At 43.2% G+C, this 15,879-nt stretch overlaps 1 protein-coding gene across 1 annotated transcript in view; it reads left to right on the top strand.

Annotated features, from left to right (window-relative positions):
* The window catches only part of LOC137322767 (von Willebrand factor A domain-containing protein 3B-like), a 207,923-nt gene that overhangs the window by 153,852 nt on the left and 38,192 nt on the right, over positions 1-15,879 (top strand). Inside the window, exon 28 of the mRNA XM_067985798.1 lies at positions 682-853. Coding sequence (XP_067841899.1) covers positions 682-853 — 172 coding nt within the window. The remainder of the gene's footprint in view (positions 1-681; positions 854-15,879) is intronic.

The raw sequence follows: 15,879 nt of genomic DNA, 5'->3' as shown, positions 1-15,879 counted from the left end.
TCGAATGGGTTTGGTTTGCCTTGATGCTGACACTGGGCACCTGAAACAGAATGTTCCATTCCCCTGTGCTAACAGCACCTCACTTTGATGAGCATTAAATTCACACAAGAAAGGCATTACAAAGAAATAGAAAAAAAATCAGCTAAATAAAGTATCAATAAAAGAGAAATGACAAAAGCAGACACAAGAACTAGTTACCGATTTTAAACACCACCAGTGAAAAATCATGTGTTACGTACTATTCTTCTCTATCTTAATCTCTAAAGTGACTTGTAGTTTAATGATTTACCTTCTGGTTATGTAACTTGTAAATTAAAGAAGAGTATATAGGTTATATTCTTAGAAATGTTTATCTAACTGGCCAAATCTGCAAATAGAGGTGATGGTGGCACAAAGAAAGGGTTTGGTTGTGCAATGAGGAAATGGATTCTGTGTTTCTTGAAAATTACATTCTTTTGGGTTGAAACTGTGCTACATGATATGAGTAATTAACATGTTAGCATGCTCGTATGAAATTCCATTGTCCACTATTTTAACCCTTTTATTGTAAAGGTGGACTTTCATATGAACAGATTTGTTATTAATGCTGTAAAGCACTATTCAAACCTATTGTTTTTAACAGTTTTCCTACTTGCCTTTATGTATGTATATTTAAAAAAATTATTTTCCATGTTCAAAAAGGCAGTCAAAGAATATCTGAAAGAATTAGTGAATTTGAAGGAGAACCAGTTTAACTCAAAGATATTGCAAGAACAGAAAGAATTAGCCAAACAACAGGTGGAGCTTCTTAAAAGACTTGAAAAGTTATCACCCAAGCTGAATCACAGTGTCAGTGTTAATCAAGATTTGAAAGGTATGTAGTTAACTATGCAACTGCCTCTTATTAGAACCTGGATCACTGTAATGACACACATGATAATTTTTGTTTTATTCAGCAAGCAAGGTGAAGGTCCAAGGTTCATACTGCAGGGCACCACGAAGATGTCCGTTTGCTCCATAAAATGATGGACAAAGAGAGTAATGGAATGCAAAAATAGACCCATGTCTCTGCCCTGTTTGCTCATCATGTCCATTTCTGTCAAAATTTCAGACAGGATTCTCATTTAAATATTAAAATGAGAGTGGATTGACATAACTTCATTCTGCACAGTATTTTCTGACTTTTGAGTGTTCAGGGTGCCATGGGCAAACCACCCCCATATATATTGGGTGTCTGGGGTTGCTAGGGACCACCTGTAGATGAAAGTTCATTTAAACGGAACAGTAAAAATCAATTGGCAGTTTGGAGGCCATTTCTGGATTGTTTTTCACAATCAATTTGATATTTCTTGCTGCCACTTAGGCTTTTATGAGCCTTTATGGGAACTTGTCACTCCTTCCCCCCCCCCCCCCCACCACTACTGCTCCATTGGAGCCACTAATAGGTTTCCCAATGTGAATTTCCACATATGTGAGCTTTTTAAGAGGAGGAAGAGTAAAACCAGTGGAAGGATGCCGGCAGGTCAGGCTGCATCAAAGGTGTTCTGTGCCCACCTGCTGGTACCCTCATACCTGCATGTACAGACAGAGATGTACATAGAGGAATATGGTATGCAGAGCTTCCAACTCTGGAGGTAAGTTCCAACAGCACAGATCCATGTGAAGGCGTGACTAACAGTAATGCTGAATGGCTCTTCAAAAGCACAGTATGTCAAGCTTTCAGTGGTATTGCATGAAAGACGACATAGCAGGTTGATCAACAGTCAGCAGAACTTAACTAGCCACACCCAAGATGCCACCAACTATATCTGCAAACACCATTGTACCTATCTGGCAGTGACCATGACGAAATGTCTTCACAGGGTCTGGGTCAGCAGAGAGGTGGAGACAGATCTTTAGCCATCTGCTACAGGGACACCTGCAGCATAGGGCTGGCACAGCTAAGTGACTGTAATGGTCAACTGTGCCTGCTACCTACCATCACCTCATTCCAGGCACGCTACAATAATGATCCATGTGCATGATCCCATGGAGTGGCAAACAGGGCACCTTCTTTACAACCAGTTCATGCAGCACCTCCTACACTTGAATAGCTATCAGTCAAGGGTCAGGTACTGGGCTATTCCATCACATACCTGCAAACTCACGCCTGCACCTTAAGTTTTCGTTTCTTTCATTTTCGCCTGTCATGTTTTAGTCCTCTTTCCCTTCAGCCTTGGCAAAGGCTGCCAATGGATTGAGATGCCTTTTGAATCTTTCCAAAGGTTAGAAGGATTTTTATTCCCCTATTTTTCCAATTCCTCACTCCTTTAATTTTCACCTGCACTACAATTTTCTGCTCTCCCCCCCCCCCCCACCCCCCGCATATGTCCAAATCTGCACTGAAGCTGTGGGTGATTATGCAGATGGACTAACTATTACATCGAGTCTACAGCACAGAAACAGGCCATTCGGCCCAACTGGTCTATGCCGGCATTTATGCTCCACACGAGCCTCTTCCCTCCCTATTTCAACTAACCTATCAGCATACCCTTCTATTCCTTTCTCCCTCATGTGCTTATCTAATTTCCCCTTAAATGCATCTATGCTATTTGCCTCAACTACTCCTTATGGTAGCGCATTCCACATTCTTACCACACTTTGGGTAAAGAGGTTTCTCCTGAATTCCCTATTGGATTTATTAGTGACTCCCTTATATTTATGACCTCTAGTTTTAGACTCCCCCACACCTAGAAACATTTTCACTACCTCTACCCTATCAAACCCCTTCATTATCTTAAAGAGCTCTATAAGGTCACCCCTCAGCCATTTTTTCTAGAGAAAAGAGCCCCAGCCTGTTTAACCTTTCCTGATAAGTATATTTTCTCAATTCTGGTATCATCCATGCGAATCGTTTTTGCACCTTCTCCAATGCCTCTACATCCTTTTTATAATATGGAGACCAGGGGTTAATCTTCCGGTTTTATCTGAGGTGGGTCGAGGGGCGGGCAACCAATCCGCTCTCAGGAGGCAGTGAAATCTTTTGAGGAAGCTGAGTGCTTCCATTTTTACATAGAATTACATTACAGCACAGAAACATTCGGCCCAACAGGTCCATGCCGGTGTTTATGCTCCACACGAGCCTCCTCCCTTCCTACTTTATCTAACCCTATCAGCATATCCTTCTATTCCTTTCTCCCGCATGTGTTTGTCAAGCTTCCCCTTAAATGCATCTATATTAGTCACCTCAACTACTCGTTGTAGTAGCGAGTTCCACATTCCAACCACTCTCTGCGTAAAGACGTTTCTCCTGAATTCTCTATTGGATTTATTAATGATTATCTTATATTTATGGCCCCTAGTTCTGGTTACCTCAAGTGGAAACATCTTCTCTACGTCTACTCTATCAACCCTTTTATAATCTTAAAGACCTCTATCAGGTCACCTCTCAATCTTCTCTTTTCTAGAGGAAAGAGCCCCATCTTGCTCAATCTTTCCTGATAGGTACAATCTCTCAGTTCTAGTATCATCCTAGTAAATCTTTTTTGCACCTTCTCTAGTGCCTCTATACCCTTTTTATAATATGGAGACCAGAACTGTTCACAGTACTCCAAGTGTAGTCTAACCAAGGTTTTATGCAAGTTTAACATAACTTCTTGGCGTTTCAATTTTATCCCTCTAGAAATGAACCCCAGTGCCTGGTTTGCCTTTTTTATGGCTTTATTAACCTGCATCGCTATTTTTAGTGATTTGTACATCTGTATCCCCAGATTCCTCGGCTCCTCTATCCTATTTAGACTCTTATTATCCAAGCAGTATGTGGCCCCCTTATCCTTCCTACCAAAATGTAATATCTCATACTTATCTAAATTGAAATTTATTTGCTAATTACACGCCCATTCTGCATGTTTATTAATGTCTTCCTGTATTTTGTCCCAGTCCTTCTCGGTTTTAACTATACCCCCCAATTTGGTGCCGTCCGTAAATTTTGAAATTGTACTTCTGATTCCCGAATCCAAATTGTTAATTGTATCCATATGATTTATATCAATTAGTGTTAATTGTATTCAGGTGGTGCGTATCAATTGGGAACTCTCTTGTATCCATTTATATGAGAGCTTATCTAGGGTGTGGGGCATAAAGAATCTTTATTCACAGAGATGTTGGATCTCTGTGACTAAAGGCTTGGAAGCAACTGAAGACCTGGCTCTGGTATTCTATCCTTCACCACCTGGCTATCCAATTTATTACACAAATCGTTTATGTAAATGGTGAACAACAGTGGTCCCAGCACCGATCCTTGTGGAACACCACTTCCCACCTTTTGGCAATTTGAGTAATTACCTTTAACCCCTATTCTCTGTCTTCTGTTTTGTAGCCAGCTTGCTATCCATTCTGCTCTTTGTCCCCTGACTGCACATTAGTCATGAGTCTACTATGAGGTACCTTATCGAAGGCAATTTTAATAGCTTTTTATTTTTAACTCCTGGGGGTCGGGATTTCCAGGCCTGGTGATTCTCGCCACGTAAGAAAAGGTGAGAAGGCCCGGATCAACAGGTAAGTGCCTTTATTGCACTGCTTTGGGCCAGGAGGAGCAGGAGTGCTTCCTCCAGGCCTAACAAGCTTATCCGTTGAGATCCCACACACGCGATCGGGTGACCCCCACCCCCATATCTGATACCCTGATGCCTCCGACCCTCCTGATCTATCCATGGCCCCCCCCCCCCGATGACACCAACCTCCCACGATGGCTCCGATTTCCCCCCCCTCCCATAATATGTCTTCTACAACCGATTAAAACGGTGATGCGCAAGCGGCAAGAATTGGAGGAGCTCAGAGATCTCGGATGGCTGTAGGGCTGGAGGAGGTTACAGAGATGGGGAGGGGCGAGGCCATTGAGGGATTTGAAAACAAAGATGAGAATTTTAAAATTGAGGCGTTCCTGGACTGGGAGCCAATATAGGTCATCGAGCACAGGGATGTTGGGAGAATGGGACTTGGTGCGGGCAGCAAAGTTTAAGAGAGCTCAAGTTTATGGAGGGTGGGAGATGGGAGGCCGGCCAGGAGAGCATTGGAATAGTCAGGTTCTAACAAAGGCATGGATGAAGGTTTCACCTGGTTTCTCAATAGCCACTGCAAGTTCTGTACTGTAAGCACGTACAATGGCACTTAGTTTGCTGGCTTGATCTTTGTACCTTTGTTTAATAGTCAACTACAGTCTACTGTGTGCAGAATTGTATCACTTAAGTGTAGCAGATCCAAAAATAAAAATCCCTCCCGCTCATTTAAAATCCTAAAAATTACAACGCAGATGGAGGCCATTTGGCCTATTGATCCTGTGCCAGTTTTGGCTTTTCTACTGGAGCTATCTACTTTAATTCCATTTTTGTAGAAGTTTATTTGATACTGTGGGTATGTATTTTGAATACTTGAAGGTATGAAGCAGCTTTAGTTGCAATGCACGTATAACCACCCAATATTACAGATTGGTCACCCTAAAGGCATGCATCACTTGAAAAATGATTTTCTGTAATATTTTGATGCTGATTTATAATGAAGTAGAATATGGAGAAATGCACAGATAATTTTATACCTCATAATGAAGGACACATTTTTTGATCTTAAGTGTCTTTTTGTGCAGAAAGGCTATTTCAGTTTTTAAAGTTGTTCTGGTCCCAGTTTTTAAAGCAGCAAAATGGAACTGATTTATTTTACATTATTGTTCACTGGCATATCAAGCAACAACCATGTGATGAATTCTCTAATCATTTCAAAGTGCACTTTAGGAGTTCCAGCACACCAGATAACATTGGGGCACTAAGAGAGGACCAAGAGGCTGAGACAGCCTCAGGCAAGTACACTATCTTACTGTAGTGATAAATTATATGAACCCCTATGGTCATTTAACTGAAGCAGCTTTAAATATATTGCACAGGATAGAGAAGTTACTATTGGACTTGCCAGTGCCATTGTTAGCCTTATTCTTGTTTAAAAAAATTGGATCTATTTGTTTAGTTTATGCTCACGTCAGACACTGTACCTGTCCTAGTGTGCGGTAATATCTGCTGTCAGATTTCTGCTATTATTTTTCTTGAGTCATCCATCAAGCATTGTCCAGAAGTAATCCAGGGTGATTGAGCCTTTAAGCTTTCTCCCATCTCTCCTAACCTGTCATGCAGTGCCTAGCCTCTGCTTAGTGACTTTCCCTGACGCATGATTGAGGTTGGAAGCTCATCCACTGGTAAACCTTGGTCAGGAACCCATGCCTTATTGTTCCATGACAGAGTATTGGTGCATCACAGCACTGCCCTCTGTAACGATCACAGCACTGCCCTCTGCTTTTGTTCTTATGTCACTTTCTTCTTCCTTCCATAAATAGTAATTGAGAGGCTGATAGTACAGTCCTGACACAGATGCACGAAATTGCTGCTCATTGGGTGCTGCATGCAGTGAGTTAAAAAGCAAGGTCAGCTTATTTTTTTAAAATTGGTGCACTTGATGTATGGTGCACTGGAAGTGTGCAGAGGTTAGGGGGAGCAATACGTTCAGCTAGCACCTTCTAAAGAGCTGCTGGTCAGCCGTAAAGGGAATCTGGATCCAAATCGAGAGAATGGCAGAAGCAAGACGCAGTGACAAAATGCTATTATTCCAAGATGGTGTTTTGAAGGTGTGTCTGCAGGAGGTGCAATAGAGAAGGGTGAATCTTTACGGAACGTCCGGGCACACTCAAGACAAGAGTACTGCGAGAGCAGCCTGCATGGAGTTTGCAGAGAGGGCTAGTGCTGTTTCACCTGTGGCCCAAACATAAGGGCAGGTGAGGAAGGAATTTGCTGGGCTGTGTAAGGTTGCCAAGGTATGTATGTTTTCAATTTACATCAGTTAACAATGTTGTGTAACAAGGCATCTTCGTAACACTTCATTGTAAAATGGTGCAGCATCATAGAGGAACAATGCACAGCGCTCTTGCAACTGTCCAGCTATGCACAAGATTGACCAAATCAAACTATAGAACTGCATTGCTTCCACTGGAACTGATTTAATACAGTGGATTGCTGGTGGAGTAGTGTTACGTCAACTTGAGTGTAACATAAGACTAAACGGTTGGAAAATCATGAGCAGTGCCAGGAGCACAGACTACTGACCGAGCTGGCCGAGTCCTGAAGGACATAGCTGCTAGACTGGGCCTGCGGCAGGTGGTGAGCGAACCAACACGAGGGAAAAACTTACTTGACCTCGTCCTCACCAATCTACCTGTCGCAAATGCATCTGTCCATGACAGTATTGGTAGGAGTGACCACCGCACAGTCCTCGTGGAGATGAAGTCCCGTCTTCGCACTGAGGACACCATCCAACGTGTTGTGTGGCACTACCACCGTGCTAAATGGGATAGATTCAGAACGGATCTAGCAGCTCAAAATTGGGCATCCATGAGGCGCTGTGGGCCATCAGCAGCAGCAGAATTGTATTCCACCACAATCTGTAACCTCATGGCCTGGCATATTCCTCACTCTACCATTACCAACAAGCCAGGGGATCAACCCTGGTTCAATGAGGAGTGTAGAAGAGCATGCCAGGAGCAGCACCAGGCGTACCTAAAAATGAGGTGCCAACCTGGTGAAGCTACAACTCAGGACTACATGCATGCTAAACAGCGGAAGCAACATGCTATAGACAGAGCTAAGCGATTCCACAACCAACGGATCAGATCAAAGCTCTGCAGTCCTGCCACATCCAGTCGTGAATGGTGGTGGACAATTAAACAACTAACGGGAGGAGGAGGCTCTGCAAACATCCCCATTCTCAATGATGGCAGAGTCCAGCACGTGAGTGCAAAAGACAAGGCTGAAGCGTTTGCAACCATCTTCAGCCAGAAGTGCCGAGTGGATGATCCATCTCAGCCTCCTCCCGATATCCCCACCATCACGGAAGCCAGTCTTCGGCCAATTCGATTCACTCCACGTGATATCAAGAAACGGCTGAGTGCACTGGATACAGCAAAGGCTATGGGCCCCGACAACATCCCAGCTGTAGTGCTGAAGACTTGTGCTCCAGAACTAGCTGCGCCTCTAGCCAAGCTGTTCCAGTACAGCTACAACACTGGCATCTACCCGACAATGTGGAAAATTGCCCAGGTATGTCCTGTCCACAAAAAGCAGGACAAATCCAATCCAGCCAATTACCGCCCCATCAGTCTACTCTCAATCATCAGCAAAGTGATGGAAGGTGTCGTCAACAGTGCTATCAAGCGGCACTTACTCACCAATAACCTGCTCACCGATGCTCAGTTTGGGTTCCGCCAGGACCACTCGGCTCCAGACCTCATTACAGCCTTGGTCCAAACATGGACAAAAGAGCTGAATTCCAGAGGTGAGGTGAGAGTGACTGCCCTTGACATCAAGGCAGCATTTGACCGAGTGTGGCACCAAGGAGCCCTAGTAAAATTGAAGTCCATGGGAATCGGGGGGAAAACTCTCCAGTGGCTGGAGTCATACCTAGCACAAAGGAAGATGGTAGTGGTTGTTGGAGGCCAATCATCTCAGCCCCAGGGCATTGCTGCAGGAGTTCCTCAGGGCAGTGTCCTAGGCCCAACCACCTTCAGCTGCTTCATCAATGACCTTCCCTCCATCATAAGGTCAGAAATGGGGATGTTCGCTGATGACTGCACAGTGTTTAGTTCCATTCGCAACCCCTCAAATAATGAAGCAGTCCGAGCCCGCATGCAGCAAGACCTGGACAACATCCAGGCTTGGGCTCATAAGTGGCAAGTAACATTCGCGCCAGATAAGTGCCAGGCAATGACCATCTCCAACAAGAGAAAGTCTAACCACCTCCCCTTGACATTCAACGGCATTACCATCGCCGAATCCCCCACCATCAACATCCTGGGGGTCACCATTGACCAGAAACTGAACTGGACCAGCCATATAAATACTGTGGCTACAAGAGCAGGTCAGAGGTTGGGTGTTCTGCGGCGAGTGACTCACCTCCTGACTCCCCAAAGCCTTTCCACCATCTACAAGGCACAAGTCAGGAGTGTGATGGAATACTCTCCACTTGCCTGGATGAGTGCAGCTCCAACAACACTCAAGAAGCTCGACACCATCCAAGATAAAGCAGCCCGCTTGATTGGCACCCCATCCACCACCCTAAACATTCACTCCCTTCACCACCGGCGCACTGTGGCTGCAGTGTGTACCATCCACAGGATGCACTGCAGCAACTCGCCAAGGCTTCTTCGACAGCACCTCCCAAACCCGCGACCTCTACCACCTAGAAGGACAAGAGCAGCAGGCGCATGGGAACAACACCACCTGCACGTTCCCCTCCAAGTCACACACCATCCCGACTTGGAAATATATCGCCGTTCCTTCATCGTCGCTGGGTCAAAATCCTGGAACTCCCTTCCTAACAGCACTGTGGGAGAACCGTCACCACACGGACTGCAGCGGTTCAAGAAGGCGGCTCACCACCACCTTCTCGAGGGCAATTAGGGATGGGCAATAAATGCTGGCCTCACCAGCGACGCCCACATCCCGCGAACGAATAAAAAAAAAAGTCCACAGCACAGAAACAGGCCATTCGGCCCAACTGGTCTATGCCAGCGTTTATGCTCCATATGAGCCTCCTCCCTCCCTACTTCATCTAACCCTATCAGCATACCCTTCTATTCCTTTCCCCCTCATATGCTTATCTAGCTTTCTTTTAAATGCATCTACGATATTTGCCTCAACTGCTCCTTGTGGTAGCGTGCGCCACATTCTTACCACTCTGGGTAAAGAAGTTTCTCCTGAATTCCCTATTGGATTTATTAGTGACTATCTTATATTTATGACGACTAGTTTTGGGCTCCCCCACAAGTGGGAACATTTTCTCTACGTCTACCTTATTGAACCATATCATTATCTTAAAGACCTCTATCAGATCACCCCTCAGCCTTCTCTTTTCTAGAGAGAAGAGCCCCAACCTGTTCAGCCTTTCCTGATAACTATATCCTCTCAGTTCTAGTATTATTCTTGTGAATCTTTTTTGCATCTTCTCCAATGCCTCTATATCCTTTTTATAATATGGAGACCAGAACTGTGTACATTACTCCAAGTGTGGTTCTAGAATGGTCCCAGCGGATTGGAAGGTAGCTAATGTAACCCCACTATTCAAGAAAGGAGGGAGAAAGAAAACAGGGAACTACAGGCCAATTAGCCTGACATCAGTCATCGGAAAAATGCTGGAATCCATTATTAAGGAAGTAATAACAGGGCACTTAGAACGTCATAATATGATTAGGCAGAGTCAGCATGGTTTTATGAAAGGGAAATCATGTTTGACAAATTTATTAGAGTTTTTTGAGGATGTAACTAGCAGCGTAGATAAAGGGGAACCAGTGGATGTAGTATATTTGGACTTTCAAAAGGCTTTCGATAGGTGCCACATAAAAGGTTGTTACGCAAGATAAGGGCTCATGGGGTTGGGGGTAACATATTAACATCGATTGAGGATTGATTAATGGACAGAAAACAGAGAGTAGGGATAAACGGGTCATTTTCAGGTTGGCAGGCTGTAACTAGTGCAGTACCGCAAGGATCGGTGCTTGGGCCTCAGCTGTTTACATTCTATATTAATGCCTCAGATGAAGGAACCGAGTGTAGTTTATCCAAGTTTGCTGACGATACAAAGCTAGGTGGGAAAGTAAGCTGTGGGGAGGACACAAAGAGTCTGCAAAGGGATATCGACAGGTTAAGTGAATGGGCAAGAAGGTGGCAGATGGAGTATAATGTGGGGAAATGTGAGTTTATTCACTTTGGTAGGAATAATAGAAAAACAGAATATTTTTAAATGGTGATAAACTATTAAATGTTGGTGTTCAGTGAGACTTGGGTGTCCTGGTACAAGAAACACAAAAAGTTAGCATGCAGGTACAGCAAGCAATTAGGAAGGTGAATGGTATCTTGGCCTTTATTGTAAGCTGGTTGGAGTGCAAGAGTAAGGAAGTCTTACTACAATTGTACAGGACTTTGGTGAGACCTCACCTGAAGTACTACGTACAGTTTTGGTCTTCTTATGTAAGGAAGGCTATACTTGCCTTAGAGGTGGTGCAATGAAGGTTCACTAGATTAATTCCTAGGATGAGAGGGTTGTCCTATGAGGAGAGGTTGAGTAGAATGGGCCTATACTCTCTGGAGTTTCGAAGAATGAGAGGTGATCTCATTGAAACATTTAAGATTCTGAGGGGGCTTGACAGGGTAGAGGCTGAGAGGTTGTTTCCCCTGGCTGGAGAGTCTAGAACTGGAGGACATAGTTGCAGGATAAGGGGTCGGCCATTTAAGACTGAGATGAGGAAGCATTTCTTTAGGGTTGTGAATCTTTGGAATTATCTATCCCAAAGGGCTGTGGATGCTGAGTCATTGAGTATATTCAAGGCTGAGATCGATAAATTTTTGGACTCTAGGGGTATCAAAGGATATGGGGATCGGGCAGGAAAGTGGAGTTCAGGTTGAAGAGCAACCATGTTCTGATTGAATGGCAGAGCAGGCTCGAGGGGCCGTATGACCTACTCCTGCTCCTATTTCTTATGTTCTTGTGTAACCAAGTTTCTATGCAAATTTAATATAACTTCTCCGCTTTTCAATTCTATCCCTCTAGAATTGATCCCTAGTGTCTGGTTTCCATTTTAATGACCTTATTAACCTGCGTCGCTATTTTTAGTGATTTCTGTACCTGTACCGAGATCCCTTTGCTCCTCTACCCCATTTAGACTCTTATTATACAAACAATATGTGGTCTCCTAATTCTTCCTACCAAAATACACCACCTCACATGTATCTATATTGAAATTCATTTGCCAATTACCTGTCCAATCTGCAAGTTTATTGACATCTTCTTGCATTTTGATGCAATTAACTACACCCCCAATTTGGTGTCATCCGTAAATTTTGAAATTGTATTTCTGATTCCCAAGTCCAAACTGTTAATGTAAATTATGAACAACAGTGGTCCCAGCACTGATCCCTGTGGAACACCACTTCCTACATTTTGTCAGCCTGAATAGCTACCCTTAACCATTACTCTCTGTTTTGTAGCCAGCTTGCTATTCATTCTGCAACCATTCCTTTGACTCCACATGCTCTGACCTTAGTCATGAGTCAACAATGCGGTACCTTATGGAAGGCCTTTTGAAAATCCAGATATATTGCATCAACTGCAATACTCTTGTGCACTCTTTGTTACTTCTTCAAAGAATTCAAAAAGATTGATCAAGCATGACTTTCCCTTTCGAAATCCGTGCTGACTATTCTTTTTTATATTTTTGTTTTCTAGATGTTTTTCTATTACATATTTGAGTAAGGATTCCATTATCTTTCCTACCACCGACATTAAGCTAACTGGTCTATAGTTCCTTGGACTTGTTCTATCTCCCTTTTTAAATATAGGAATAACATTGGCTGTCTGCCTGTCCTCTGGACTATTCCCTTTTCTCATTAATTTATATATTCATGTAATAGTGCCTCCGTTATCTTTTCTCTAACTTCTTTTAATCTGTTATCATCCCATGGCCCTCCTCCAGTAAGTATTTTTACTTTAGAGTGGTCGTTGTCCTTTTCTATAGCTATTCTAAACCTTATGATACTATGATCGCTGCTCCCTAAATGCTCCCCCACTGACACTTGTTCCATTTGGCCCACCTCATTCCCTAGAACCAAGTCCAGCAATGCCTCCTTCCTCGTTGGGCTGGAAATGTACTGGTCAAGAAAGTTATCCTGAACATATTTCAAAAATTCCTCCCCCTCTTTGCCCCTTATATTATTATTGTTATCCCGGTCTATATTAGGATAGTTGAAGTCCCCAGTCATCACTACTCTATAGCTTTTGCACTCTCTGTAATTTCCCTGCAAATTTGCTCCTCTATATCCTTCCCACTAGTTGGTGGCCTATGGAATACACCCAGTAGTGTAGTGGCATCTCTTTTATTTCTTAACTCTAACCAAATAGATTCTGTCCTTGATCCCTCCAGGACATCCTCTCTTTCCAGAGCACCTTGTATCCAGAAATATTTAGTACCCAATCCTGCCCTTTTTGAGCCGGGTCTCCGTTATCGCCACAACATTGTATTCCCATATGGCTATTTGTGCCTGCAGCTCACCAACCTTGTTTACCAAGCTTCGTGCGTTTGCACACATGCACTGCAAAAAAGTCCTAGACTTTCTTGTACTCTCTCTTAGTCTGTTCCCACTAATATTGCACTATTACTTGCTCTAGTGCTACCTTTCTCTCCCGATCCTTTGTGCCCCTTGTTTCTCCTTTCCAATGCTACATCCTGGTGCTCATCCCCCTGCCGTGAAAAGATAAAGGAAGCAGAAATATGCAGTGAGGCCCAAAGTTGCCTTTTACTAATTTCACAGAACTTACATGGTGTTCCAATTGATGGCGATTCTAGGATTTCGACAATTACTGTTCGTACAGTGAATTATCAATAAACAAGAACAAGTTCTTGGAATATGCGTGACTGTTGATGCACTGGGATCAATTACTGAAAACCATTAAGGTGCATACCTTTGGGCTAATACTAATTAGGTATAGCTTCGGCCCCTAGTTCCTATAAATTATCTCTTACATCTCTAAATTAATTCTCTATTTGTGCCTCAAATCCACATCCTGAGCAAAACAGCAGCTGTCCAAAAGCTACTTGATTGAGAATTTGGGATTAAGTTGTCCCTTGTGCATCAGAATGCATACGAGCATAACCATAATTTGCCTTTGTGCTGCTTTGCATATGCAAGCTTAAAATGATAGAATCATAGAAAGTTACAGCGCAGAATGTGGCCATTCAGCCCATTGTGTCCGTGCCAGCCAAAAAAGAGCTATCCAGCTTAATCCGACTTTCCGTGCCTTTCTAAATGACGATTTATGCTGTCACTCAGAAGTGATTCCAGTAATTTGCCCACCACCGAGGTTAGACTGATTGGCCTATAATTACTTGGCTTGTGCAACCAAAGCTCAAATATCACCTTTACCGTGGGCTGTGTATTCATTAAATGAAGCAAATTTGAAATTTAAGATGTGAAGGTTTGGGTGCGGGGAGCAGGATCCAATGCGATAGCATATTGATGTACTAAACCACTATAATGAGAAGTGGTGATGTGACTTTACATCCATCATCTTGCAACCATTAATTCTCAGCCAAGCCAGTGTACTGACAAGTTAACATGGCAACACTGTTTGACAGGGTGCTTTTTAGAAGAATTCAACTGGTACTTTTCACATGTACATCACTGAATATAAAATATATCTCAGTCTGAACCATCCTCCCTAAGTAACAAATAGCAGCCAGTTTTTAAGAACATGGAAAGCATGGAATGAGAAATAGCCACTTGACTGATCAAGCCTCTACTTCCCATCATGAATTCTACACTATCCATTGAGAGAAATTTGCTGCACAAATACTTCCCAATCCCCAAAGGTAATGAAAAAGATATTATTCCTTTATCCTCCTATCCCTGATTTTCAACCATGGTCTGTTGTTCATCATAGACAACATACCCTTCATTCCTCCTCATTCCCTCCTTCCCTTCCACTTCAGTAACTGAGAATCCTCATGTATTCAGAAATGCATTGATAATTCTATATAACTATGCACAAATATGGAAACACCACTGTGACTGTGTTAAAGAATTTACTTCTACAGTTGGTAACAAGATACTGTGAGTTAACAAATAGGCCCTGATTTTGCGAGGCTCCGTGCTGCCAGCAGGTCCTCACACTCTGTTGAATGCAGGACCTCGCAGGCCTGATATGCTTCACACCCAATTTTACAATCAGGATTTTGGTGCCTTTTAGGAGGCCCCATGCCTCAGGTGTCCGCAAGCCTCATAGAGATATGCTAATGAGGTCCTGAGGGATCTCAGCTGAATTTTGTAACATTGCTACATTCCCTGGCGTAAACCTCATCCATAAAAAAATCTGTGCACAGGATCAGGAAATGGCTAATCCTGCTTAATAAGCCACTAGAAGCTGTGTCTGGAGATTTTAGGTAGCAGCTTGCAATGTTGTTTTTTATTTGGTGGTAGCATTTGAAGGGCTCTGCATTTAGAAGTGTGCATAGTTTATTTGCTCTTCTTGGCGCTCACCTTGAATATCTTATGATTTTTGCATGTGTAGCAGCTGCAGTTGAAGAGACAAGTAGCTGTTTGCAGGTAGCACCTATTAACATAGTGTGGATGGGGTTGGCTCTGTTAACACCTACTCTCCTGCATGATCCAAACCAAGAGGACCGTTTTGTTATGGATTGTCATCTGCAGATCCAAAGGCACAGTAGCAGCTATATGTACACTTACCGCCATCCCTGGACCAGGTCTTCAAACCACGCCATTCATATCTTGAGACATCTGCTTCTGCCAGAGGTGCATGCTACCTCCATAGATTAGTGTAAACAATTTTACAACACCAAGTTATAGTCCAGCAATTTTATTTTAAATTCACAAGCTTTCGGAGATTTTCTCCTTCCTCAGGCAAATGTTTCAAGAGTTCTGAAGGTAAATGGAATCTGTCAGCTAAGGACACTTGCGCTTCATGACCTTTAGTGAGCTTTACGTGGAATGTCAAATGTTTCAGGAGCTCTTGAAACATTTGCCTGAGGAAGGAGAAAATCTCCGAAAGCTTGTGAATTTAAAATAAAATTGCTGGACTATAACTTGGTGTTGTAAAATTGTTTACAATTGTCAACCCCAGTCCATCACCGGCATCTCCACATCATCCATAGATTAGACAATTGAATACTATCACCACAACTGGCTGTATGTTTCTCAAATATGACTCCCTCAATCACAACCCTCCCTTTATCCACTCACAAATAGTGGCTTTTCTGCTACTTAAAATCATCGTACAATTTACCTAACCTGACATACAGTATATGTGTGCCATGAGGATCTC

This window comes from Heptranchias perlo, chromosome 6 (assembly GCF_035084215.1).
Source record: "Heptranchias perlo isolate sHepPer1 chromosome 6, sHepPer1.hap1, whole genome shotgun sequence".
In the NCBI taxonomy this organism is placed as follows: Eukaryota; Metazoa; Chordata; class Chondrichthyes; order Hexanchiformes; family Hexanchidae; genus Heptranchias; species Heptranchias perlo.
Note: the sequence above shows the minus strand (reverse complement) of the source record. Positions and strands in the feature narration are given on the sequence as shown.